General features: G+C 40.7%; 2 protein-coding genes across 7 annotated transcripts in view; one reads left to right on the top strand and one right to left on the bottom strand.

Annotated features, from left to right (window-relative positions):
* Positions 1 to 27583, bottom strand: part of DYTN (dystrotelin) — a 129404-nt gene that overhangs the window by 3007 nt on the left and 98814 nt on the right. The window lies entirely within an intron of this gene.
* ADAM23 (ADAM metallopeptidase domain 23) overlaps positions 9422 to 27583 on the top strand; it is a 73779-nt gene continuing 55617 nt past the window's right edge. For all 6 annotated transcript variants that reach the window (XM_088167875.1, XM_088167878.1, XM_014880253.2 and 3 more), the window contains exons 1-3: positions 9422 to 9641; positions 10694 to 10920; positions 23689 to 23765. In XM_088167875.1, the coding sequence (XP_088024001.1) occupies positions 9488 to 9641; positions 10694 to 10920; positions 23689 to 23765 (458 nt within the window). In that variant the 5' untranslated portion in view covers positions 9422 to 9487. The remainder of the gene's footprint in view (positions 9642 to 10693; positions 10921 to 23688; positions 23766 to 27583) is intronic.

Genomic DNA, 27583 nt, shown 5'->3' with positions numbered 1-27583 from the left:
ATATTTGTAAGGTCTGTTCTCAAAATAGAAGTAAGTAAATTCACTTGAAAACCAGAGAGAGGGAGGTTTCAAGTATAACCAGTGCTCTTTTACACTGGCCTGGCTGCTAGGCTGCAGTGCAGATGGGGAAAGTCAGGTTTAAAACAACAAGGATCAGGAGAATAAGGTCATTCTTTAGCTAGCATAAAACAGGCTGACATTTTGAATTGAACTATTGAGAGGCCAGACTTTCTGAAGCAGAAATATAATTGATGATTTGTGATTGTTACTTAGCAAAATAATGCAAAAAATATACTATAATTCTGATCACATTGATTCGATCTAGGAATTATTTTATTATTCTATTGCAGTGATGCTCCTTGTCCACATCCATTCAGCTACTGTTACTTCCCTCTTAGAGTTTGCAGGTGGTACAATGTTTTGATAAACTGTTGTATTGCTTAAACAGAGCCTGAATCAACAGCCTGGATGGTAAAGGCTGTTTAAAAGCAGTTTTCTCTTCGACAAGAGAAGTCACTTTATCTGTAAGCAGAATGAGCAAAAAGAGATATTTTGTGCTCATCAGGATCTTTTTTGTAAATGGAGGTTTCATGGATTATGCAACTATGTTGGAGAGCACCATAAATGGGATGGGGCTAAAATAACGTTTAAAAGAACCCCGAAACAGGCAAGAAAACACTGTCTGGTGAGAAAGGCCTTGAAATGCCTTTGGCCAGCAGAGGTCAGACTGTCCTTTAGACTGTGTAGTTAATCTACTTTGTACCTTTAGACATGTTCCCCTGCTGTTTAATGCTCCAATCCACCAGGCTCTGCCAGCTGAAGCATATTTTTTTATTTATTTAAGAATTTTTTTTGCAATCCAAGCTCCACATGCAGTATCAGCATATGAGAACTGTAATAAAAATTAAGGATAATTCAAGTTTTTCTGAAGTAAATACTTTACTTTGCAGCCCTATGATCCAAGTTTTGTGTACATATTTGATATGGGAACACTATTTGGTCTGCAGTCCAATTTTGTCAGCAGTGAGATTCTTTTAAAATTTTGGGGTTTGTTTAGGTACTTGATGCTTGCAATGTTTTGATTATCAGCAAAATGGTCCTTTTCAGCTACAAGTAGGAACAGCTAATTTTCTGGAGTTGCTTGCAGTAAGCAAACATTTTCTGCTGCAAGTTAATGCATTCCTATGGTTTTCTTAATATTTGTGTGAAATTCTTTAGCTGTGATACTGTAGATGGTGTAACTAAACCTGAATTATAGGTATGGACTGCTTTTGGTGACATCTGTCTTTGAGCAGTGGGCACCTGTGTGCACAGACAACTGTGCCATGCCCCTTGTGCTCAAGAAATTGTTTTCTGGCATCATTGTACATTGAAGCCTTTGCTTTCTCAAGGCAACAACCTTGAGAAAAGAAGCAACTTTCTGCATTATTTATGGGGCTTCTGGTGTCCACATGTAAAAAGTGGGATGAAGAGATGAGAAACTGAAAGGGGGTTAATATTGGAGCATTTTTTAGTCATAAGATACAGATGAAATTTAAGAGAGAAAAGCAAATTAATTGGTTCCTTATAAGAAGCAATTTTGTAAGTGATAATAGAAAAAGTTATTTTTGAACTATGGGTTTTGAATAATAAACCTGTTCTTGGTAGTGGGGAGTATAGGAAGAGCAGCACTTTTTCAATCACATATGCTACAAAGATACTCCATGTAAGATAAAATAATTCATTTTACTGCTTTAATTTCCAAGGATGTCTTAAAAAACATGCTACATTTCCATAGTAACAACAAATAATAATGTGTGTTTAAACTTGTGGTTAACTAGTGGGACAAGCAATTCCAGAAAACCATGGGGAACATATGCTTATAGAGAAATAATAAGATCTTTGAAGGGTGACTAAGTGTGAGTTCATGTGGGTGAAAGGAAAAATGAAAGCAGCGGGGTAAAGGACATAATTTCACATCCCCCAGGAGTGGGTTCTTGACATGACAATCCACATGGGAGGGCTGTGTGTGGCTCCTGTGGGTGTGAAAGAGGAGTACCTTCTTTCATACTTGTGAGGACTTCGGGGGTTTTTTATGCTCTAAAGATGTGTGGCTGAGATTTTTGTCCCGAAAATTAACATGAAGCCTGAGGGATATATACTCCATTTGGGAAAGACTTTTTTGGATTTTATTTGCATTTGTTCAAAGATGACAAAGCAGAAGAAGTAAACCCCTGAATTATCTGCTGCATTATGGCACTGCCAGCTCAAGTCTGGTAAAGCAGTAAAATATTGTTGGGTCATAAGCTTTTCTGTGCTTTGGGAGATTGAAAATTTACTTGAGCTTCCTTGGGAAGCAAGAAATTAATAGCAGAAATTATGCAAAACATTCACTGGCATCTGTGCATAATTTTGATGCAATGTTACAAAACAACTACCTTGATGCTCTCTTTGACAGACGGGTCATGAGAATGACCAAATCTGTGACTAACCGCTAAGATTTTGGAATCCATAGGTCCAGAATGACTGGGAGAAGCTGAACGAGGACTTTCTTTGGTTGTATATAAAACTTATAAGGAAATTAGAAGATCCTTGGTTTGGGGATCATAACATATCAATCTGTGATCCATGTCCAATATTGCAAATTATTTTTGTGATAAAAAGCATGTTTTAGTAACTCTGATGTGTTGGGGACACCCTAAGGCTTTAGTGCAACAATTTGATAATACTTTGCTCTGATTTTTCTTGAAAATTCAGACTATCACTCTAGAGAAATGATGGTTAAATGTTTTAGGCTCTTTAGGGGAATCAGTGCCAAAGCCTAGCTGCAGCATCAAATAGGAATCTTTTAGAGTAGTGTTTCATATCTGATTCATCCCTATTCCTAATTAGGGAAAGAGCAGGAAAACTGGTCCAAATTTGTCTATGATGAAAAGGCAGGATGCCTAATTGGATATAACAGTTTCAGGAATTTTTTTTCCGCCTGTTTCGTAGAGCTACATTTTTTGGAAACACCAGGATTTTCCTCATGTGATGAACATTGCTGCTTCTCAGCATTTTTACCTGCCTTTTATAGCATAGGATGACAGCAGTGATGACAGCAGCAGCAGCAGCAGCACAGGTGTTTCTCTTGAATGCAGGACTGTGTACCTGAGCAGCACCTCAGCACCTGCCAATTATTGAAGGAAGAATATTTCTATTTTGGGGTGAACTTTAGAAAAACAACTGTAACACCTTTAAATTCTCTGTGTCCACATCCAGTGAACCATCTTCCAAGCCATAGTAGCTACAGATAGTAAGTTCCTTTTCCCAGTGAGGTTTAGTAGCTCAAGCATGTGTTGTACTGGCATGGCCATATTCCTTCTGCTTCTCAGGCTAATGCAGCCTTTACTCTTCGGGGCTTCTCTGTGCTAAAAGATATTTTCAACTTCAGTCTCATGAAATTTTCACCTATCACTTGGGCTTAGATGCTTAAGCTTTGAGAGCCTCGTCCTTTCTACCAGTAGAGGGAATGAGCTATTAGTGCTAGTGTTGCCTCAGGAACAAAAAGGGGACACAAGAGCAAATGGGTTTCTGTTGGGCATGAATAAATCTAGTCTGGGAAGGAGGAGGATTCCTTAGTGATTCTAACCATGAGCTCCTGAAACAGCCTTCCAGTGGGAGTAGAAGGACAAACTCCCCATTTACTCTGGAAGGCAATGTATGGAATGAACTGTGCAGTGGAATAGCCGGGGGCTGGACTCGATTCCAGAAATCCCTTGCAGTCCCCTTCTCCCCTGTGCAAGTGTGTCAGGGAATGAGTGATGACATCATCCCTCCCCTTTCCAAAGCTGCACTGGAATAGCTGCAATCTAGCATTTTTAGAACCTACCACTTGGAAATGTTGGATCAGCTGTGGCAACTGCTTGGGATGTAAACTCCATGTATTTATTTTGAAGGATATATAAATCAAAGTACATATCTAAGTAAGATTTCCCCTGCCACCTCGGCTTACTTTCTTGACACTATTTTTGCATTTTACCTCACAAGAGTGAAATAAGCTAGCAAGGAGGAGGATGCTGTCACAGCCAGAGTTAGAAGTGCTTGCTTATTAGAGGAGCAGCCTTTTTTTTTTCCCTGCTGGTGGCATATGTTTTACTTGCTAAGTATATCTGTATTAGAGCAGTTGACAAATGTGTTCTAGGTAGCCTCATTGACCAGCATGTTTCTGCTGCTGCTCTCTCTCTCATTAATAATTTGGACAAATGGTAAATAGTTCGAGTTTTTAGTAAGAGAATATTTCCATTGATGGCCTAAACTCTCACTGTGCTGTCTTGTGTACAATTTCTTACATGCAGTTGCTTAAATGCTGCTGAGGAATCTTACTAAAGAGCTTGTAAAATTCGTTGGCTATGAAGGCTTAGTTAATTATACAGGGGGACACAGTGAATTAATTCTGGAATTAGTCTGGCACGTTTATTCAAAATAATTTTTTCTGCATCCAGAATTAATGCAGATCGATTTTAAGTTTCACCTGGATGCAATTTGAACTGCAATTAATAAACCCTCTGACCCATTTGCTATTAACAGCATAACTGTGGTCCCTTTCCTTCTCTGCTGAACACGTTTTACTTTGTTCACTTCACCTTAACATTAACATTTCACAGTGTTAAGGGGAGAGGACTGGCAAGTATATCCTAATTGCTGTGTATATTCTACCCTGGAGTGCTGGAACATACAGTACTCGTGAGAGTTCATTTGTCCAGTACCACTGGTGAGCAGAGTTATTAATGAAGATGTGCACACAGATCTCAGTAAACGAGTGACAGTTCTGAGGGAAAAGTGACAATTTTTTACTGTGACAATTTTAATAGAGTTGTGCCCACTATTGTACATATTTCCACTATTGTACATAGATGGGAAAACTGTTTTTAGGACTCTGATGAACCGAGAAGTAGCAGGAGAAAGCTCTTCCTCTAAAGTGTATGAGGTTGAAATAAATGTGGAAAAATGAAGGGTAATAGAAACCCAGCTCTGTTAGATCTACAGTTTCGAAAGTGATGTCTGCTCTGAACAATCTAGAGTCAGTGCTGTTTCCTGAATCTGCCCTATGTATTTCTCACATTACTGTATCACTTAATGCTTTCCCGCCCCCTCAGTTACTGAAAAGTATTTAAAGAGGCTAAAATAAACAGAATAAAAGTACTGATTTTTCTGACTAAATGCTGTGTGTTGCTGCTGCATTGTTAGGTGGTGGGATGTGTAGCAAGAGAAGTAGCAATACAAAAAATTCTAACAGCAATATTCTCTTTCACTCTACTTACTGAGGAGCTCTTTGAGAATAGCTGAACATGGAGAATTGGTGAGTATTCAAACATGAATGATTAAAACCAGTAATGCTAATGCAATGTATTGTTCATTGCAATTACCAGGTTTCTTCTCAGTATAAATTACCCGTACTTACACTGCATATGATACAAAGTAAGGAAATATGGGTGGCATGAAGTTTCAGTACAGCTTTGTCTTCACTGTTAACCCCCCGTTGAGAAATAGAGAAAGGCTACCACCCTCTTTTGCATGCAGATTACAGGTTGTGTGCATTAGTTAGTGCCAGCTAATGAGGTTCTATTGTTGAAAGTCCCCCGTGTAATTACCACTTTTTAGATTTGCAGCATGCTTGGTACCCCTCTAGAGCTGTTAGATTTCTTCTGTTATTTACAGCATAGGCTGGGCTATTTGATATTGCAAATAAAAAGGAATTTTTTTTAGAGGAGTGTATAATTTTGTCCTGTGTATACAGCACAGAGCACAGCAGGACCCTAGCTGAGCCTGCTGGTGCTGCAGTAATGTGAGTAAATCAGAACCAGACTTGACTATTGCCCTTCTCTGCGAGCACAGTTCAGCATTAGCTGCTTGTGCCGTGCTGTTTGTGCTGCCTGCACCCCGTGGTATTTACACCTTTCATTGTCCAGGGTCAATCTGGAGCTGGAATCATCTGCTACTACCGAAGTTACAGACTATGCTAGTGCTTTACTCCTCTGTAATAATCATCACTGCTGTAAATTTGAGTTGTTCTTATGGCATCGTTGAAAAGACTTTTTGATATATCAGTCACCCATGTTTTCATCTCTGAACCTGTCTCCTTCATATTACATCTGCAACAGAAATATTCCTCTTTCTGTTAAAATGAAAACCAGTTTTTCTCTGTGGGGAACAGAGGAATATCCCAGAGGAATATCCCACTTGCTTATTTGTTACATGGATTCGTTACATAGACTTGTCACATGGATTCTTGAAATAAATATTAGATAAGAGACTACTGTTGAAATCCAGAAATTATCTTTATTTTCTAGTAAGATACTGTCTTACTGTGCTCACTCAGAAAGATCAGTATTGTTTATGATTTGTAACGAACAAGGTCTTTCAACCCGTATTTTACGTAGAGATTTTCCCAGGACAAGTGATATGGTAACTTTTTTTCAGGTGACATCAGAAAAGGCATTTGACTGTGTTGGAAGTTTGTTATCTTTATGGCTGAGTTAACAGAGTCTGGACCAACATCTTCCACCTGAGTATCAATATGAGCAGCCAAGATTATAATCAGCAGTTTTGCATCTGAAGCTTTTTTAATTTGAATTGTGACACTACAACATTTCATCCCATGTGCTCACTGCCCCCCTGATAATGGAAGAAGGAACTGGAAAGCTCTGGGCAATCATCTGAAGTTGTGATGTAAAGTCTATTTAACACCCTGATCAAAAGTATGTGTATACCTTCCAGGGTACACATTTGCTCCCCAGTCAGTCCTGAAGCTCCAGCTGTCAGCTGTTTCCTGTGTGCTTCTGACTTAGATGTTCCAATTTCTTTCACTGGATACAGATGCTACAATAACCCATGCTTCTGGTATTTTGTTTTCAGACATCTGCAGTGCAGTCTATTTGGAATTATTTCACAGTGTCTTTCAAAGTTGAAAGCAAGTTAAAAAAAAAAAAAAAGCAAGCAGCTGTCATTTGTAGTAGGACACTTCATCTTGAGCTGATTATGTTCTGTGAACTGCATATGACCACCTGAAGGTTTCTAGCAGGCTTATGAGGCACAGTTTGAGCTACGTGTCTGTCAGGGCTTTGGAGACTAGGAATGTCTGCTTTAGATGGATCTTCAGGTGATTATTTCTGCTGGAGGCTTGTACATGAGTTAAAAGAACTTCAGAAAATCTCTGCCCTAGACCACTTTTGTACAAAAAGGCAATCATTATTTTTTGCCCTTAAAATCTGGCCAGCAAATACAGGACTTAATAGTTTCAGACAGCAGGTGTTTCCAGCGTTCATTATTGCTAGACTTGTTTCTTGTGTGTGGTGAAAGTTTATGAATTCTTTTCTTTTTAGTTGCATGGTCATCCTACTCTTTTTACTCATAAAATATTTTTTAAAATTGGTATTTATTTTAGATCTGAACACACTGACATAACAGATCCTTTGTTCTGTTTATATGTTTATGGGAAGAAATGTGAGCTGCTGCTATTTGAAATATTCTAGTGATGTCTAATCATGAGGAACAGCTGGGCTGGGTGGGCTTCATGGAAAATGCCTGGAAATGTGAGATTTAAGGAAAATCATTTTATGTAGAAAACTGGTATAGCTTTCTCACTAGACCTAGACAGCAGTGAAATCCTAAGGCACATTGTATGGGTTTTTTTACCCCTGGCAATATCATGAATTTGTCTTTTCAAATGTTTGTCTGCTGCTACATACCTAGATTTTGAGTTTCCACAAGCAGCATCTATTTAACCAGCATGAGAACTCGGATTTAATTTTTTTAAAAACTAATGATACTACTGTTATAAAGTAGTCTGCATGGTAATGATCTGTAAAACTGCTTATACTTTCTAAATTAACAATGATAATGAAGTCAGGCTGGAATTTAGAGAAAATTATGTGAAACAGAACACTACATATCTTTCTGGAAATCCATGTGGCATGCAGACTCAGATTAGAAGGCATAAACTGACAAATAAAAAGCAACATCCAGACAGAAAAAAAAAAAAAAAAAAAAAAAAAAAAAAGGAGAAACATTAGTTTCCTCAGCAGCAAGAATTACACCAAAATAAAGCATATGTGTTCCTAGGTATTAGAAGTCTGCTGGGCAAAATGTTTGCTAAGAACTCCATATCTAAACTTGTCTCTGAACTCAGGTTTTCTGACTCCTCAAGTCATGGAATGAATACAAAGCAGCAGATTCATCTTCTCTTATCTCTTTGAAGTTATTTTTATCTTTGCAACTATTCTTCACGTTGGTGGTTCACCCCAGGCATGCTGGACTGGAAGTATGAGAGATAATATTCAGTGCACAGAAATGCACCAGTTCTTCTATTTGCAGTCCAGACTGGCTGCTGCTGGACGCAGCACAGCAGAGTCAGACCAGGTCAGAATCTGGCCACGCAACTCTCTTCTTGGTTTATTATACACACATCCATTTTCTTTGGAATATATGTACACCTTTTTTGTTAACATTTGGTTCGTACCTCCACCCCGCTTCATTGCAGGGGTTAGCTGCACTCAGTGAGGATGAGCGGGTTCCAGGACCAAAGAGAACTCCGGGGGGATGCAGGCACAGAGCTGTTAGCTGGAGGCGTGGGGAGGGAGGATAGCGGGAAGCCTGAAGCTCCACACAACACTTGGAGCAGGGGCTGCTCATGCATCCCTCTGCACAAGCTGGGGACTGCCAGCTCTGGAACGCTCAACTTGCGGAGCTGCCCGGGCCGCGGAGACCGCCCTGCCCTGCTCTCAGGAGAACAAGCTGCTCCTGCAGTTCCGGAGACTCCCGAACTTTGCTCAGGGCTGACGGATTTCAAACTAATTTCACTCTGGGTGAAAGTTCTTTTAAATAATTCCTAAACCCAGCTGTTTGCGGCTGTGCCCACGTCAGGGGAGAGGTCAGTGCGCTACGCCGCGGGCAGTCGCGCACCCGCTCCGGCTGCCGCTTCAGCCCGTTCGGCCGCGCCCGCCGCAGCCGCGGGACCCCGTCCCGGAGCGGCTCTGCGCGCAGCTGGCGGCACTGACGCCGCGGCAGGCAGCACCTCTCTCGGCGGCACCGGCGGCAGGCGGGAGGGCGCGGGTGCGCCGGAGGAGCCGCGTCCCGCCGGTGCCCACGGGCAGCACGTCGGACAGCGGCCGCGGCCCCGCCCGGCCCGGCCCGGCCCGGCCCGAGCGCGCGTGCGCGGGGCCGCGCGGCCGGGGGCGGGCGCGGAAGGTGCGCGCGCGCCGCCGCCCGCCCCCGCGCTGAGGTGTCGAGGCGGTGCCGGTGTGTCCCTCACGGCGGCGGCTGGAGCCGCACGGGCGGTGCCGCTGCCGGGACCCGCCCGCCCCCGCGCTGAGGTGCCGCTGTGTCCCTCACGGCGGCGGCAGGAGCCGCACGGGCGGTGCCGCTGCCGGGACCCGCCCGCGCCGCTCCGCCCGCGCCCCCCGGGCAGAGCCCGCCGGCCGTGAGGGCTGTGCCGCGCTGCCCCCCCCGCCCCGGGGCGCTATGAGCCATGAAGCCGCCCGGCAGCAGCTCCCTGCGGCAGCCTGGCTGCGGCGGTCGCCGCCGCCCCGCGCTCCTGCCGCTCCTCGGCCGCCTCGTCTCGCTGCTCCTGCTCCTCCATGGCTCCTCCTGCCCCCGGGCCCTCGCGGCTGCAGCGGCCGCCGGTGGGTATGGCGGGGTGCGGGTGCCTGAGGTGTCTGCGCCCCCTCGGTCGCCGTCCCTCGCGATAAACTCTGGCAGCATCCATTTCCCCTCAACCGTTCCTTCTTCCCTTCCCGCTCCCAGCTTTGTGTACGTGTCTGTGTCGGCGTGTCTAAACCCGGGGCTCAGTTAACATTTCCTTGGCTTGCTTGCTTGCACAAAAGCGAGGTACGTGCGGTACCGGTGCTGCAGTGTGTTGAGTAGGGATGCTGTGCGTGGAAAGATGCCGGTTAGGGATGCGACACAAAAAGCTTCGGTGGGCTTTGTGTGTGTCACCGTGCATGTGGATGGCGATCCGCTAATTTGTCTGCTTGGGGTCGGATTTTCGTATGTGCTTTGTTGTTTATTTGCTCTTGGTTGCATATAGGTGACATGTGGATTGCTCTGAATGCAGCCTGTCGTGTTATTATTGTTGGTACATTGCTGCTACATTGTAATATTGTTATGTTGTTACATCGCGTTGATTGACTGTCTTGAAATTTTCATGAGGAAAGATACAGGATTTCATTTCAAAAGCTGCTACTGAAGGAAAGGGCTCTTGTCAAAGTTAAAAGAAGTAGAAATTAATTCCCTTTATATAATAGGAAGTTTAGCATTCAGTGCACATGGACTCTGAATTCAGTGTATGTTAGCAACACAGGGAGTATTCTTAGCTTTTTTGTAGATTTTTTGAGGTTTTTTGTGTAAGAATTTAGCTGTCCAAGAGGGGGTAGAGGGAAACTACATGTCCATTAAGTTGGGTTTTTTACCTTCCTGAAGGTTGAGAGATATTAAAATATTTATAGTCTATGACTGCATATGAAAATGTATATGCAATTAAATAAATAATGTTCTTTCTGAAACCATTTTATGTGTGCAAAATGAATCAAATCTAGCTCAATGAGTAAGCTATCTTTTTTGTTTGCTTGAGTGATTAGTAAAATGTTAGAAAACTGCAAGCAAATATGTAGCTTTTTTCATGGAAATAAACACATTCTGCCATGGAATTTATGGCTGGCATATCTTTCTTCCCCAGGCCTGCACTGGAATGAAACAGCAAGCAGTATAGAGGAAGTACTGGCAGATGAAGAGAATACATTTCAACAGAGTAACAGCAGTAACAGTAAAAATAACAGCTACAGCAATGCAATCCAGAAAGAAATCACACTGCCTTCAAGACTAATCTATTACATCAACAGAGACTCTGAGACCCCTTACCATATCCTGGATACCAGGGCAAGGCACCAGCAGAAACATGACAAGGTAGGGTAAAAAGAAGCTCATCTGCAGAATTTTCAGAACAGTGATATGTGATGTGAAACTGTGTTTATTTTAATCTGTAGATATTCATGACTTAATGGTGGTCCCTAGCAGAATTTTTAGGAATTAAGGGAGTACATGTAATTAAACAAGAACGTAATTTCCCTTGTGTTAGCTTAAAAATAATTATTTTGAATTTCAGAATGGTTCAGAAACGGAACTGTAGCTAGAACAAATGAGAATTAGGTGAAGTTGATTTGACTAATCAGCATCGATTCTGGTGTCTTCACTTTTGGTACACCACCATCAACAAAATGTTTCTTCCAAAATAGCTCTAGACTGCAGAAGTACCTGCATAGGGAGCTTCTTTGGAATCCTAAACTTGCAGCATGAGTTACTTACCTATTAATGCAGCATTCGTTTCCTGCCACTCTATGGCTAGTGAAGACCATTATATATTTTTTGTCAAACAGTACCTGCATTCCTCATTTTTAATGGCAAGATCTAATGTTCCATTTTGTATGGATGCAGCTAGTAAGTTGTTTGGGTTTTTTTTTTCCTGAAATTGTATGGAATTGAACAAACTTTGGTTTTGTGGAATAACTTTGTAAATAAATAAACTTGTCTAAACTATATCATTTAGTATTCTTTAAATTTATTTCATCCTATTTTTATAACTCTTTATTTAAAAAATTAGTTTCTTCCTACAGGATAAAAGGTAAAGTGAAGGTAAAGATGGTTTGAATTTAAAGAGATTACCATGGTAGGGAAGAGACAGCAAAGCAAGTGTGTATGATATTACTGAAGGACCTGGCTATAATGGAGTTCCTACCTATTGAATAGCATTTCTCTTGAAATCCTAGTGAATTTAATACATATTAATGTGTTTATGTTGATATTGATTATGTGCCATTTCAGATGTGGAATTAATAAGAAGGCACTGAATAATCTTTGAAAAAGGTGAGATAGCTGTATAGTTTTTATGTTCTAATAGGAAGAAAGGTTGCTTCCTAGCTTATTGAACATGGATACTGATGTGTGCCTTTGGATGCATCTCAATACACCCATATGTTATAATTGGCACAGAAAAGCTTTTTATTTGTTGGAAACTGGAGCTACTTAAGAGAACACTACAATCAGAACTAATACTCTTCTAAATACACTTAGAACACTAAGGTCTTGCTGTTCCCCTCTTGGGAAGAAAGGGATTTACAAGTGCTTGCAGACTTGCCTTTGGGAATAGTGCTTCCTCCATGTTGCTGTATGTGGGTTTTTTAAAAAAATCCATAGGGGACAATGTCCACCAATCTTTACACTTAGCCAGCAGTGCCCATGAGAACGTTGCTGTTCCTTCCTATGCCCTACCTTGTATCCACATGTTGGAGTAAAGCTCTGCAGAAATCAGTGCTGACAGAATTGGTATTGATTTCCTGGGGCATGCTTGCTGCTGACTATAAAGTGGATCTTCTTTCTACTCACTGTGTCCCTTTTAAGCACAGGGAATGCTAATGCTGCAGTTTTTCCTGCAGAAGGGTTCCTTAATCCTGGGCCTTCATGGAGTGTGACATTATGTTGACTTAATTTTTCTGGCATGAAATTTCTATTGTTTTATATTTATTGCTTATATTTAATTGAAGGAAAGGGTTGATTATGTTCATTGTCTGGATGGGTTTTTGTATGTCTTGCTTCCAGATTATTGTACCTGACAGCTTCACCCCAACTTGCATCCTGTGCCTTTCCTTGCATAAAGTAATTTCTTTGCCCTTTCATCTGCTTTACAACGGCTAAAATATTGGTTATTATATTACTTTCTTCTGTTTAACATTTGCTATAATATTCTCTGTAGAGCAATAATTGGGGTCTAAAGGAAGTCTGGGAGGTGTAAAGGGAAAACAACCCAATCAACCCGTAAGAAAACAATGCAATTGATTGTATAAGATACCCAAGGGTTGGTTTTGACTTAGGGGGAGGATTCTTTTCAATACTGGCTTTTATCCTTCCCCAGAATAAAAAAAAATGCTATACTGTAATAAATCCTACTTGTGAGATTTTGATGTCTCTTACACTGGTAATAAAGAGAAGTAGCCAAAATACCTTTATTGTTAGGTAAAGAAAGACAGTTGTATTCAGGATTTTTTTTTAATACTGTGTGAAAAAAGTTAAGACAGCCTTATATATGTATAGATGGAAAATGTTGAGGAAAAAATGGTTTTGTTGTTCTTTTACTATTCTTGGGACTACACATTTTAACCTGTGTTTTCTTGTCAACCTTAATATGCCATTTATAGGCATATGATGTGGAAACAGCCTCTAACTATTGATAATATTCAGTAGACTCCTTTCTGTGGAACTTCTCTATAGTGGTCAGAATAATGTAATATGGCCTGTTTGTGGGATTAGGCCTGATTGCCTCAGAAATGCTGAGTCACTCTGAGGGGAGAGTGAGACTAGAGGAAACGGTGTGCATGTGGGAAGAAAGAGGTAAAGTTGGAGAAACGTGATTATGTAAAATTGTTTAAAATATTTTTTAAAGTCATGTCCCAAAACTAAGGGTGTGCAACTTTCTTCATGAAATGTTGGTAGAAATTAAACACTGGAGATAAAACAGTGTACTAGAGGATAAAAGAACCATAAATAATAAGTTTCTTTCTTAGCACTGATTCTCTCTGTCCCCTTTTGATGAAATGTCATCATATTGAGAAGATGTTTGTGATCAAGACCCTCTCTCATTCCTTCTTCTTGGAAAAAGCTTTTTATCACTGTTAAAAGAAAGAAATGTTCACCATAGTTTTGACTAAAAAATTGATCTCCAAGAGGGACAGAGTTCTAGTATATACTTTATTTTACCTTTGTGCTCCTAAAAAATCGATTTTAAATATTTGATGCTTGAAAACTCTAAATTCCGTGTACCTCTTTCCTTATAGTTGAATTAAAGCTAGCTGGTTTTGAGTTCTTCTGAAGTTATTTTTAGTGCAAAATGCTCAAAAATGAGCATCTATTTATAAAAACACTCTGAAGAAGCTCGCAAGAATCCTTAAACTTGATGAAGAGGTCTGAGTCACCTGTATTCTGTCTTTTTAAACTTGTGCAGGTGGAGGTGGTGTTTTGAAGGAATTGATAATCTCTTTGTTGAGCTAGATGACTGCTTTGGTTCGTTTTCACAGGCTACATACACAAGATTTTTAGGAGCTAGCAGGAAGACTGCACGGGGCACAGCTTGTCACAAAAGGCTTAGGAGCAAGTCTTTACAGTAGCCAGCAGAAGGAAAAATCCTGCAATGCAAGGTGTTTGAACATAATAGGATTACTGGAGAAACACAGCCCAGGGCTACCTTAGCAAATTTTGTGTGGAAAATAGCTCGAACTGGATGCATATGAAGGCAGACTGTATCTGCTGGACAGTTTCTGCATCATAAGTTTCCAGGAGCTCTAAAGAAGCCATCTCTTCATGCATAATTATAAGCTGTTAATATAATTTTGGGGAGGAGAGAGGTGTTAGGACATCTGTTCTGCAGATCCTAAAGAGGAAAAAATAAGGAAGAGTACTTTTAACTATGAAGATGTTCTACCTTTTCCCAAAAAGTTTATTTTGAGCTATTTTTCATGGGGTGGAACTCCAGGTGTTTCTGATCAGGTCAGCTCTTTGTCATTTACATGAAGAAAATACTCCTGCCAGGTGAATGCAATAATTTTTGCTGTGTTGCCTTGCTTTAAAGGTTGAGATAGAATCCTGTCTCTGTCCTCTGTGCAATTTTAGTATGTGGCATATGAAAGTTGAGCAGGAAAGATCCTTAAGATGAAGGAAAACAACTCTTTTCCATTTAAAAGGAAGCGGTGTTGAAGAAAAAGTAAGTATTTTTTTTGCAGACGACCAAAGCTCACAATTGGTAAATTCTTAAAAGGTGGCACCATGTGAATTCTTACTAAAATCCAGATAAAAATCCTATGCACTAGTTAGTCTTCCCTTTACTTTCCTGTTTTAGGCTGTATTTTTCACTTTTAATCCCCATGTAATGAAAGCTGGTCAAATTAATGAATGAAGTCCATGTGACTTATATGTATTAGATTGTTGAAGAATCTTTGTGGTATTTCAGCTGGCTTTGCTTTTTTTTTTTCTTTTTTCCTGATCTTTCTGTGGTGCAGCTTCAGTTTGCACTACTTGTAAATGGAAGATTGTACTTTGTATTTTTTTCTATTCTATATTGAATTTATATTAATGCAAAAGTCTTATCTTGACACTGTCTTCAGTAGTTTCTAACAAGGAGATTGAAATTGGTCTTCCTGTCTTTGGTTTCTGGGAGTAGATTTTCCTTATGCCAACTTCAACTAGATCTAGATCTTTGTTTCTTAGCTGAAATGTGGGTCATGTTATTTCTACAACTTTTTAAACTCTTTTTTTAAAATGTATTTCTGTGTCCTCTCATGGGCTTCACACAATAACCTATAAAAGGTTTCATTTCTTAAGTGTTAGGTAGCACAACGCTTGTACTTGTTATGCCTTGTTCCAAAATAGAAATAAATTAAGTTTATAGGTTTTCTAGCATTTGTGGGAAACTGGGTACTGCAGCAAAGTGGCCCAAGATAGGGCTGCACTATTTTTTAGTCTTACCAAAAAATCCTCAAGAGGGATATGGCTTTGGAGGCCGTGTTACTACAGAAGGGTATCAAAGTATTGCCATGCTGGGAGAGAATGATGAGTTCTGGCCCCTGGAGTTTAGATGCACAACGGTAGGATTCTGCTTCCAGAGGCAGACCTCGGTCTTTGTCATATGCCCACTACCTTTCTTCCGAAGAACACTCTTCAAGGCCTGGGGTTTGAGTGCATCACAGTAAATCTTCTATTGTTGAAGTCCAGAGGCACAGCATTTCAGAAAACTTCCTGTTAATGATTTATGTTTTAAACATCAGTTTTCACATGCTGCCGGGACATTGATGTATTCTGTTTCAATATGAAATGCTTTATTTCCTGGCAGTAGTGGAAGGTTGTTTTGGTGGATGTGCCACACAGTAGAATGTATCCAAATGCTAGAAGAAGGAATGGTTTCTGTATGGGGTCCGAGGATAGGCAACAAGCTAAAAGCAGGATTATGAGCTAATATATAGTAAGTCACATTGACTTGTGACAAAACTTAAGACTATTATTAGAATGAAAGTCTGGAACAAAAAACTGTTTTGATGTTGTAAAATCCATCTAAATGTGATTTATGCTTGTATTTCCATAATAAGAGTGATGAAACCCCTTGCTCAGCTTCTAAACTGAGAGAGGTAGCTTTTGGCCATTATTTTAGTCAGCAGAACTGTATGCAAAAATAGATTTCTAAAAGCAATGAGCTTGTCCTTTGGAGATTGTATCTTTATGAATATGGCAAGAGTCATAACTACCATCAGTCAGTTAAATAATGCTGTTACTTTTCTTTAAAGACTTGTGACAGAACTTAGTATCTTTGAAAGGATAACACATTATTGAATTGGGCATAGTTTTACTGTGAAAGTAAAACCAATATAGTAGCTTATTTTTGGTGATGATTGTAAATTTCCTGAAAGTCTGAGAAAAGTGGATTATTGACAAATGATGCCCTAATGTGATAATGCAAACAATGAAAGGATTCAAGTTGTGACATAGATAAGTAGAACTGAGATTCCTGTTACAGCCATTTTTATATTGAAACATACTGTAACCTAATGACTGATTTGAAGGAAACTGGAATTTATTATATGTATGGGTTTTTAGCTTGGAAAAAACCCTGAGAGCTACTACTTTGATAAGCAGCTACAGCACTCTTAGAATGTCTTTAGTATGAAGAATATCTTACAATAATGACTACACTAGTAATTTGAGTTTCCAGAACTGGGAAAAAAAAAAAAAAGAATTTTTTTTACTAGAATTTGGGTATGAGGACAAGAAGAATTGGAAAGACTCAGACCTTTCTTCAACCCACATCTCTATATATCATCAGTAAGTCTTTGCTGAAGGAAAACTTTATATGATTTTGGAGCTTTGCCATTGGAATAGGCTATAGCTGTCAAAGCAGGAACCTCTGCAGAGGTTTTTAGATGATAAGCAAATGGACAAAGGAACTTGGTCTCCTCTTTATGTAAATAAAGAATACTTATGCAGGTGTGAAAGCCGTACAGGAAGATGTTTAATATTTTCCTGAGAAAGTATATATATTCTTCAAAATATGTGCTGATCTACATTATGTTCTTATTTGAATTTATATTTCTATGCCAATGAGGAGAACACTATATTTCAGATTATGCTTCATGCATTTGTATTATACAGTAGCTGATGAGAGAATACAGTGAAATTATAAAGTGGTGTTGGAGGTTGGATTGTTCCCCTTTTCTTTCTGTGGAATTCCTCCCATTGTTATGCTAAGTAATTGTGGCTACACCTTGAAACTACAGATAATGTTCTCTCGTAGGGGGGTGGGTGGAGGTCGAGGTGGAGGGGGGGAACCGGAAAAGGAAAGGTGGAATGGGGGGTCTGGAGCGGGGCTCTCGCTCTCGCTTGGCTTGTGAGTGGGAAGACAACCTGGGCTCCGCTCTGGCATCTCCCCTGCCATGCCAGCACTGAGATCCACGCTCCCTGCCTTTGGACATCGCTCTGCTGCTCTCCCATCTCACCCTACTATCTCCGGACACTCTGCTGAGCACCACGACTGACACCGTGAGGGGGGAGTAACTTTCCCCATCCCCTCTCACCCCTGGGCCGCGGCCGCCATCACCCAGCCCTCTTCAACTGCGCGGGACCTGCCCTGCCCCCACAGCACCGGTAACAGCACAGGGAGACAGCCTGCGGCCAGAAGGGACTGGAGCGGAGCTAGACTGTTTCTGTTGCCAATTTTTATACCTGTTGTTGTTTTCTGCCTTGTTAGATACCAGTAAAGAACTGTTATTCTTATCCCCATATCTCCTGCCTGAAGGCATCTGAATTGGACCTAAAATAATTAAAAGGGAGGGGGGTTGCACTCTGCATCGCAGAAAAGGGGCTCTTGCCTTTCCTTAGACCATACCTGTCTTTCAAACCAAGACAGATTTTGGCGCCTGGAACGTGGGGCATTGCCTGAGGGCATTGAGAGAGGGGTAGAAAAGGGGATAACAGTTCTTAAATTACCCAAGCTTGTGGTAGGTGACACCATGCTGTCCAGCTTACCCTGGATTGGCCTCCATGTGGTCACTGCTATATCTCTCCCATTTGCAAGCCCTTTTTTAAACATGAGTTTCATAACCAAGGTTACTGTTATCAGGTTTATTATGTGGGTTGATCAGTTGAGGAATTCATGGATTTTTAATTTTCTCTGGAAGATGGCCACATGGATTCAGAGCTATCGCACTCTAAGTGTGTGTTTCTGGGGTTACTTCAATAATGGTATTTACTGTGAGGAAGTGGCAGCAGGTGAAATTTTTTCTCAACCCATCACAGGGTTTTTGAAGTTCACCCCACCAGTCTTCAAGGGGTTCCAATCCGCTTTAAATGCTAATGACATTATATTGTGGCTAGTGTTGCTTATATCCCTGTTAAACCTGTTCTATCTAACATTCAGAGATAAGGGGAGATTGACTTGGATAACTATCCTGATACCTACCCCAGGGATTAGTGATGTTACCCCAGAGCCTGATCCTGTCCCAGAGACTAGGGAGGTTACCCCAGAGCCTGATCCTGTCCCAGAGACTAGGGAGGTTACCCCAGAGCCTGATCCTGTCCCAGAGACTAGGGAGGTTACCCCAGAGCCTGATCCTGTCCCAGAGACTAGGGAGGTTACCCCAGAGCCTGATCCTGTCCCAGAGACTAGGGAGGTTACCCCAGAGCCTGATCCTGTCCCAGAGACTAGGGAGGTTACCCCAGAGCCTGATCCTATCCCAGAGACTAGGGATATTACCCCAGAGTTTGACCCTGCCCCACAGCCCACCTCGGAAAGGAACCACCCAGAATGGGTGGGGGTGCTAGCAAAGGAGATACGTGAGATGGGCCAGATGCTGAAGGAGTACCTCTCCCCAGCTGGTGAGAAACCCTCCCCCTGCCTTAAAGAGGGAGACTCTGATGGTGCAGCAGTGGGACCCACAGATGTTACATCTGTCCAGGTTCCAGCTGAACTGCAAGGGCACTCACAGCCAGCAGCAGTTGCCCCTGTGGAAACTAGGAAGTCTAAGATGAAAACAAGGCACCTAGATAATAAGGGTCAGGAAGGGGGCCCCTCACAACCAGCAGGGGAGCCAGAAGTTGAGATCATCACCAAGTCCCTGTCATACGAGAGTCTCCGTAACCTGCGAAAAGACATTGTACGACGGGGCCGTGAGCCTTTTACAACCTGGTTACTGCGGGTCTGGGAACTTATGGGTACAGGTGTGCAACTGGATGGTACTGAGGCAAGGAATTTGGGAGCCTTGACCCAGGACTCAGGTGTGGACCAGGTATTTGTAAGGGAGACAGGTCTCCTTTCCCTCTGGGAGCGACTTTTAATGAGTGTGAGAGAGAGATTTGTCCACAGGGAAAGAATGCAGGAGTACCACCAGAGAACACGTTGGAATACCCTTGAGGAAGGGATCCAAAAGCTGAGAGAAGTGGCAGTACTGGAGGTGCTCTTTGGGAGGGATGGACAGCATGACAATGACCCTGACAAGGTCAGGTGCACAGGGCAGATGTTGTGGAATCTGGCAAACCTGGGCCCATCTCAATATACCCCCTTTATTGCAATGATTGATGCTGATACCAACCAAGTGACAGTGGGTTCTGTTGCCAACAGGGTCAGGAAATATCAGAGTATGATGACTGGCCCAGTGCAGGCTCATGTCTCTGCTGTGGCTAAGGACCTCAGAGAGGAGTTTAAGGAGGAGATGAAGGAGATAAGGGAAGAGGTGAGGAAGATCAGTGCAGCACCAGTGCGAGTCATGGACCCCAAAAGTAGAGCCCAACGCCCCCCAGCTAGGGAGAGAGGGTACACCCCACGTGCTGACCTGTGTTTTTTTCTACGTGACCACGGGGAAGACATGAGAAGGTGGGATGGGAAACCCACTTCTGTCCTGGCAGCACGGGTGCGCCAACTCAGGGAGGGGAACACCAACAGAGGGAACTCCACTAAAGTGAGGGTAGCCTCAGCCTCCCATGGAGGTGCAGGGTATTACAGAAGGGAGGATGATCTGTCAGATCCCCTTGAAGGAACCTCCAGTATGTATGCCCAGGAGAGTAATAATAACCAGGGCTAGAGGGGCCCTGCCTCTAGCCAGGGAGAGGCACGGGAAAACCGGATCTTTTGGACGGTGTGGATCCGATGGCCTGGCACATCAGAGCCACAGGAACACAGAGCATTGGTTGACACTGGTTCACAGTGTACATTAATATTAATAATTAATATAATTAATATTAGTATGGGAGAAATTCAGGGGTGGATAATGTTGGGGGTTGGATTGTTCCCCTTTTCTTTCTGTGGAATTCCTCCCATTGTTATGCTAAGTTATTGTGGCTACACCTTGAAACGACAGATAATGTTCTCTCGTAGCGGGGTGGGGAACCGGAAAAGGAAAGGTGGGATGGGGGTTCTGGAGCGGGGACTCTCTCTCTCGCTTGGCTTGTGAGTGGGAAGACAGCCTGGGCTCCGCTCTGGCATCTCCCCTGCCATGCCAGCACTGAGATCCACGCTCCCTGCCTTTGCTCTGCTGCTCTCCCATCTCACCCTACTATCTCCGGACACTCTGCTGAGCACCACGACCGACACCGTGAGGGGGGAGTCACTTTCCCCATCCCCTCTCACTCCTGGGCCTCCGCCGCCATCACCCAGCCCTCTTCAACTGCGCGGGACCTGCCCTGCCCCCACAGCACCGGTAACAGCACAGGGAGACGGCCTGCGGCCAGAAGGGACTGGAGCGGAGCTAGACTGTTTCTGTTGCCAATTTTTATACCTGTTGTTGTTTTCTGCCTTGTTAGATACCAGTAAAGAACTGTTATTCTTATCCCCATATCTCCTGCCTGAAGGCGTCTGAATTGGACCTAAAATAATTAAAAGGGAGGGGGGCTGCACTCTGCATCGCAGAAAAGGGGCTCTTGCCTTTCCTTAGACCATACCTGTCTTTCAAACCAAGACAGGTGGATAACAGAATTGCAGGTACTTTTCTGTAATATTTCCTCCCATCATTGTGGTACATGATGGTTGGTAATGCTTAAAACACCTGGTGATAATTCACTGGTAGCTTTCTATGCTAACTTACTGCAGGAAAAGAATCAGTTTCAGGATTAGATATTTAGTCTCATTAGCTTCAGCTGGTTTCTAGTTTACTGCTTTTGGGGGTGGTTGTCTTTTGTTAAACTGGCTTAAGAGAATCTGTATTTGCTGTAGCAGCAGTGTATTGTATTCACCTGAACTCAAAACAGTGCTTTTGCTAAACTGCAGGGATTTAAAATCTTTTTGTAACCAATGGTTTCAGCTGAGTTTGGTAGAGAACATGCCCTGCTGCCGGTCATCAAATTAGTGTCATCAAATTAGTGTCAGCTGCTTTGCAGCAATTGCTTTTGTATACAGGGTGCATCTGTTAATGAGTCACACTAATAGATAGCAAACAGTGTTTTTATACACAGAACTAGTTGTTTTCAGAAATAGCAATGTTGCTATATGTAATTCTACAAAAGGAATGGGTTTTATGATATTGCAGACCAAGAATACAAATTACTTTTAATAATTTGAAATTGCAGAAAGATAAAGAATGCATGTTTCGTGGCTAAGAAACTTGAAGGGTGATACAGGGGTATGACTGAATGGGTTTGATTGGACAACAGAAAAGCTAAAGCAGATCAGACTAGTCATCCATCTAGCTGTCACTAAAATCAGTAGCTGATGCCTAGGGAGATACTTCTTGTATTTCAGAATGATTTTAATGGGATAGTTCATACTCTTGCAAATTTTGCAGATAGTTAACACTGAAATCTTGTTTGCAGCATATATATGAAGACACATCCTTTTAGGTAAATATTAAATGTGGAGGAGATTCAAAGCAGTAGCTTGTGGAATTCTTAAGGGGAATCTTAATGGCATAAAACTAATTGCAGCCCTTTTCCTATAACAAATTTTCATGCTTTAAAAAAAGGAATTAAATTAATGCATGTGTGTTTTGAAAACTTAAGGATTTTGTTGTGAACAGGTACTAGGAAAGCTCCTTGTGATGCTTGTTCCTTGATTCCTCTTTCCAAAAAAATGGATTGGGGGCTGAAAAACCTCAGCCTCTTCTACTAGGCATGCGTTTAACCTTACTTTTTTTTTTTTTTTTTTTTTTGTGAACTGGTGAGACAGCAATATACATTTACCAAAAAACAGAACAGAGAGAAAGCTTAGTACTGGTTTGCTTCTATATGATTTTAGATGTCAGCTAGGAATATTATTTTCTAAATTCTTCTTTAGTCGTGTTTTTTTAATGAACAAAACCAGGGTTTAGCTAAGATTGTTTAATGGCATTAAAGGTATTTAAAATATTTTATAAATACATGACTTTTATTTTTTAAAAAAGAAGCTTGACAACAGAACTCTGTGACTCTGTTGAAAGGGAAATGATAATTTTGGCAGCAAAGAATTATAAAGTAATACAGGAAATGTCACAGCTCGTTTTAGTCACAATAGCAACTTTAAAAAAAACTATATTGAAAAATTTTCTGAAAGATGATGAATAACTTTGCTGAGCAAGAAGATGAAAATCAGTATGGCTTTGTGTAGTGCAAGAATGGAATAGAAACATAGAGGAGCTTATCCTTTGTGGAGAACAGAATTGTGAGCCATAAAAGCTAAACTTCATGGTATTTAAGTTATGCTGTACACTAATTAGAACTTGATATATTTTCTGTGGCGTACCTGAAGATTAATTGTATTGTTTAATGAAAATAAGGGTTTTTTTTTTTCTTTTGACTAAGGGGCTTAGTCATAATATTCCAACTTTGTGTAATTATTAATACTGTATCAAATTAGTGTATAAGTAAGCATGATTTGATTAGAGAATTATCAGGAAAGATACTGTGAAATTCAGATCTAATCTCTTCAATCCTGCTGGAATGATGTCTTCACAAAAAGAAATTCTTGGATCATCTCTGATCTCTCTATTTTTCCAGAAAACAGATAAGCATGTTTTAACTGTCTTTGGCTACAGTTATTACAGTATAGAGAAAAATAAAGAATATAATTTTTCTGACAAGAACTGAATATCCTGAAGTTAAGTTTAACTCCCTATGTAAGACAAGCTAATGTTGATTTGTTGTATGTTGACCAGCATCAGTATTCTTAATACTGGTTCAGCTACAGTGCCAAGTGCAAACACATTAATTGTGAAGGGATTACTTTAAAGGAGTTCTTCATAATGTGTAATATGAGCCTTGCCATGATTTTCATATTTGAAAGTGTGTATTACCAATGCTTTAATTATTTCAGCCTTTTAAAGAGAATGATTGCAGTAATTTAATTAAAAGAACAGTATACTGCATTACTTACACTTTTGTTACGTAGCCATCTGGTTATGGCAAAGTGCAGATATTTGTGTGAAACTCTTTTCTCTTTTTTTTTTTTTCTTTTTGTGAGGGATGAGTGTGTATTTGAAAGCATGCTTTTCAGGTACCATTTGCTTCCCTCTAAAAAGGAAAATCCTTTTGAATCAGAATTTGGTACAAGGGCAAAAGTTTTCATATGCCCATGAGATTCATGAAAATAAGCATGGTTTCCATAACTTTGTTTTTCACAGTCACATTTGTTGTATATAAAACTCAGTGAATATTTTGACAACTATGTGTTTCTGTTTACAGGCTGTACATCTGGCCCAGGCAAGTTTCCAGATTGAGGCCTTTGGCTCTAAATTCATCCTTGACCTCTCATTGAATAAGTAAGTGCATGATTTGAGGTTTCTTTTGCTCCCGCTCGTATCATCTTACAGTATAAGCTCAGGGCATGTAATATTCCAAGATCTGTTGGAAAAAGATGCTGTTATCCAAGTTTATTAACACAAAACAACACTTAACATATTCTATGTAAGGTATCAGTAACTGTTGCTGACACCCATAAATTAGATACCCTTAAAATTTTATTGTTCATGGTAAAATAAATTATGATAGATGGAGAAATGCCAGTAGTGGTGGTATTTGCAACTGTGGATTTCCTTGTGCTTTTTTTTAGATAATTGATGAATTATCATGAGATGGTTTAGTTGCTCAAGTTGGTGTGTAGGAATACTGCAAATACTTGTATGAATGGCTCATCTTTAATGATCTGGAAATCATGCTATTATCACTACAGTCATGAAGTTCCTAATGAGATGGGAATCTTAATGGTGTGGCTATCCTGAAAGGTGCAGCTGGAATCTCTTTGTCTGTAAGACAAACAATTTTACATAATTGTTTGGTCTAGAAGAACTGACTTGTAATGGAGGGCAGTGGTGGTTTATTTGTTTTTATCCCACATGCTTTTATATTACTGCTGAAGGTATGGAACTATGATTTTCTAAAAACTGTTATGACCTTTTTTTGCCATTGAAGGTTTAACAATAAGGTAGTAGTATAAAATTCATACTAACTACTGTACAGGTAAAATGTAATACTCAAAAGTGCATTTTCCCCTTCTATGGCCCTTGAGACTGAGCATGCTTAAAAAAGGAGAAATTATTTTAGAAAAACAATTGCACACTGGTTTTAAAAAGCATTCATCTGGTCTTCAGGTTCATATGAGGTCTTTTTTTGCTCTTAAACTGTCACATAAGGGAAGTTTTATTAGGGATAAAGATGCAAACTTATTAAATCTGGCTTTTAAAATCAGCAAGTTACAGCTTTATAAAATCTGCTGAACTTATATTTGCTTATTTTGCTTCTTGACTGCTAATTATCAGGTATTTTGCTGTAAAGGTCAACTGGAAACATTTTCCTTCATCCATGCATAATTTTGAAGTTCAGTTGCTCTTGCATTTTCATCTTTCAAAATGTTATGTGAAGTCTTGAGTGTCTGGCAAATGATGAATTAGTGCGAAGGCTGGGAATGTCACACAGAATTAAAGGACAAAGAAAGCTTGAAGATAATTGGGTGTTCCCTGGGCTCTGGAAAAATTATAGTGTAGAGCAAGACTGTGTTGTTTTAGGAGGGTTGGACCTGTGCATAGTAATTCCAGTGGATAGTCATTACACATTTGTGAAGGGAACCAATATTTAGTGCCCTATAAGCTACAGGGAATTCCTCCCCTTGGTCTGCTTTCCACTGCTCCTGTGTGCACATCCAGTGAGTAGTGGGAGTGAGCACACATTCTCAAGATGGCACTGCATGTAGGGTATGGCTGGTCACACAGACACTGACAAAGGAAAAACATTGCCTTTACTGACACCATGTCAACATGATGACAGCCACTTAGGTGAATAAGAAGAAAACGGGTTCATAAAGTTCTTCCCCAGCCAATGAGAATTTCAAGTTTGCTGGGGAAAGGTACAGCAGCCCTCTCCTGATTTACAGGCAGGCCAGCATTCACTGACACAAATGTTAACATAGGCTTTAAGTTCTTTCAATATTGATGCCTAGGCTTGAGGTCTCTTATGTTGTCACTGTTTTGGACCAGAGTCTTTCCAGATACAGGTCCCTATAGTTGTTGATTGACTCTCTAGTTTCCTTACAGATCACATCTATGCAGAATAGAGAGCAAGGTCACAAAGGAAGTATTGCAAGTAGGACTCAACATAGGACAGACAGCAGTGATCAGGTGCAGGGCTATGCCAAACAAGCCAACTGTCTTGCAGCTTACACTAATGACTCCTTTTTAGTCCACTTCTCCATTTCTGACACATTGTGTCCTGATTCACCTTCTCTACCCTTGGCACGCTCCCTGAATATTCCATAAAAATGATTGCACATATCCACAAGTCTGGGCAGACATCCTGAGATAAGTTTGTTCCTTCCCAGGAGACAAATTATGTTGTTTACTGCTTCTTATCTGTTCTAAAGTTCTGGCTGAACCTCTTCAAGACCATGCCTGAGTGGCTTCTTCCATGGCCTGTTGGTCAGTGGCCTAACAGAGATAATAATGAGGACCAGAACTCTTATCTCCTGTTCATTAGGATTTGGGCTTTGTTGCATTTCCTGAGTCTCATGGTGAATGGCTATTATCCAAGTAAAATCACAAACCCATTGACATTCCCCATATCCTGGCAGTTTTACTCCTTGCCCAGTCCTGCTGTTTGTCCTTGCTTATTTTTAACAACAAACGGTTCATAAGTAAATGTACAGATTTTTTTCTTATTATGGCTGCTTTCTCAGCAATCAAGAAATGCAGTGCCTATCACTCCAAAAAGAGAGAGGGAACTTACTTGTTGTGCACCTTAGCTGAAGAAGTTCTACTCTTGTAATATCAGGAATGTTCTTACTGCCTATGTATAAGGTAGAGGGTGTTCAGATCCCTTACTAATATCCCCACTGCTTGCTTCTTTATACATTAGGTTTTCTCCTAGCTTCTTTAGTGGTGTTTGGCTCATAAACGTTTGACTCCTTATCTGGTTCTTCTCTAGAAAATTACTTCAAAAACCTGTCCTAGTTTTTGACTGGACATAATACTCTAAAACTGTAAGTCATAAAACTTGTAACATAAATTGTAAATACCTGCAGACAATGATTTGGAAAAGACCCATTCTTGTGTTTCAGTTATGTTTGTGTGTTCAGCAAAGAGCATTTTGCTACTATGTTGGGTTTTAGTTGACATACTGGAACTGCTAATGTCTAGTCAGAAGCAAAGGCAGAACAATTTGGAATACCCTTGTATGTGATGAATATATTTTTGTATCAGTTGCTCTAAGGTGACTTAACGCCACTGACACTGTAAGTATTCTGTGCATTTTGGTTTTGTTCCTGTGGTTTTCTTGAATGTTCTAGAAATAATTAAAGCTAAAATCGAGGATGGTTGTTACATACAAATGAGTTCTAGCTTTTTTCTTTACCTCTGTTGGAAACTGTGTGGTTACCTACCTTCTATGTTGCAGATACTGGTTTTTTTTCACAGCAAATACTATAACTTGACAATTAAGTGAAGAACATTGGATATTCAATTTAATTAATAACTGTCAAGATTTTGTAAGAAGAAGTGGCAGTCTGAAAGTTTATGGAGCATGTTACTAGAAAATTTAACTTTGTTTTCCATCTTGCCATGATGCAATGGCACAAACAGTTTGAAGGGAATGCGAGCCCCTCAAGCCCTTGAATCCAGTGTGCAGAGACTATTAATATGTAATATTTGTATGGAGCTTGAATGTGTAACCAACTTTGCAGTTGCACACAGTCTAAACCAGGTGAAATATTATTTATTATCCTAAAGGTGATTTTTGGTAGCTTTTTCTGACAAGAAGACTTAGGGAAAAAGAACCCAGTTTTGAACTTGTTAGCAAAGTGGGTTACTCTGAAATTTTAGAAATCTTGCCCCTTGCTACACTAAAATGTTTCACCAGCTGCAGGCTCTGATGCCAGTTATGATGGTGTGTAATAATTCCAGGTATGTTGATTGTGGAAATAACTTGATGCAAAAAGTAATAATTTTTATAATCTGTAATGGATTAAATAATGTTTTTAGTTAATACTCTTAGTACAAAAATGGAAGATTGTAGTGCAGTAATGAGGTAACAATCCCATTTGAAAAGTTAGACTTACAATTCAGCTATGATTGTCTGCCCAAACTCAATAAAT

This window comes from Sturnus vulgaris, chromosome 7, assembly GCF_052056855.1.
Source record: "Sturnus vulgaris isolate bStuVul1 chromosome 7, bStuVul1.hap1, whole genome shotgun sequence".
NCBI classification, from domain to species: domain Eukaryota; kingdom Metazoa; phylum Chordata; class Aves; order Passeriformes; family Sturnidae; genus Sturnus; species Sturnus vulgaris.
The sequence above is the reverse complement of the archived record's forward strand: the minus strand, read 5'-3'. Positions and strand labels throughout refer to the sequence as shown.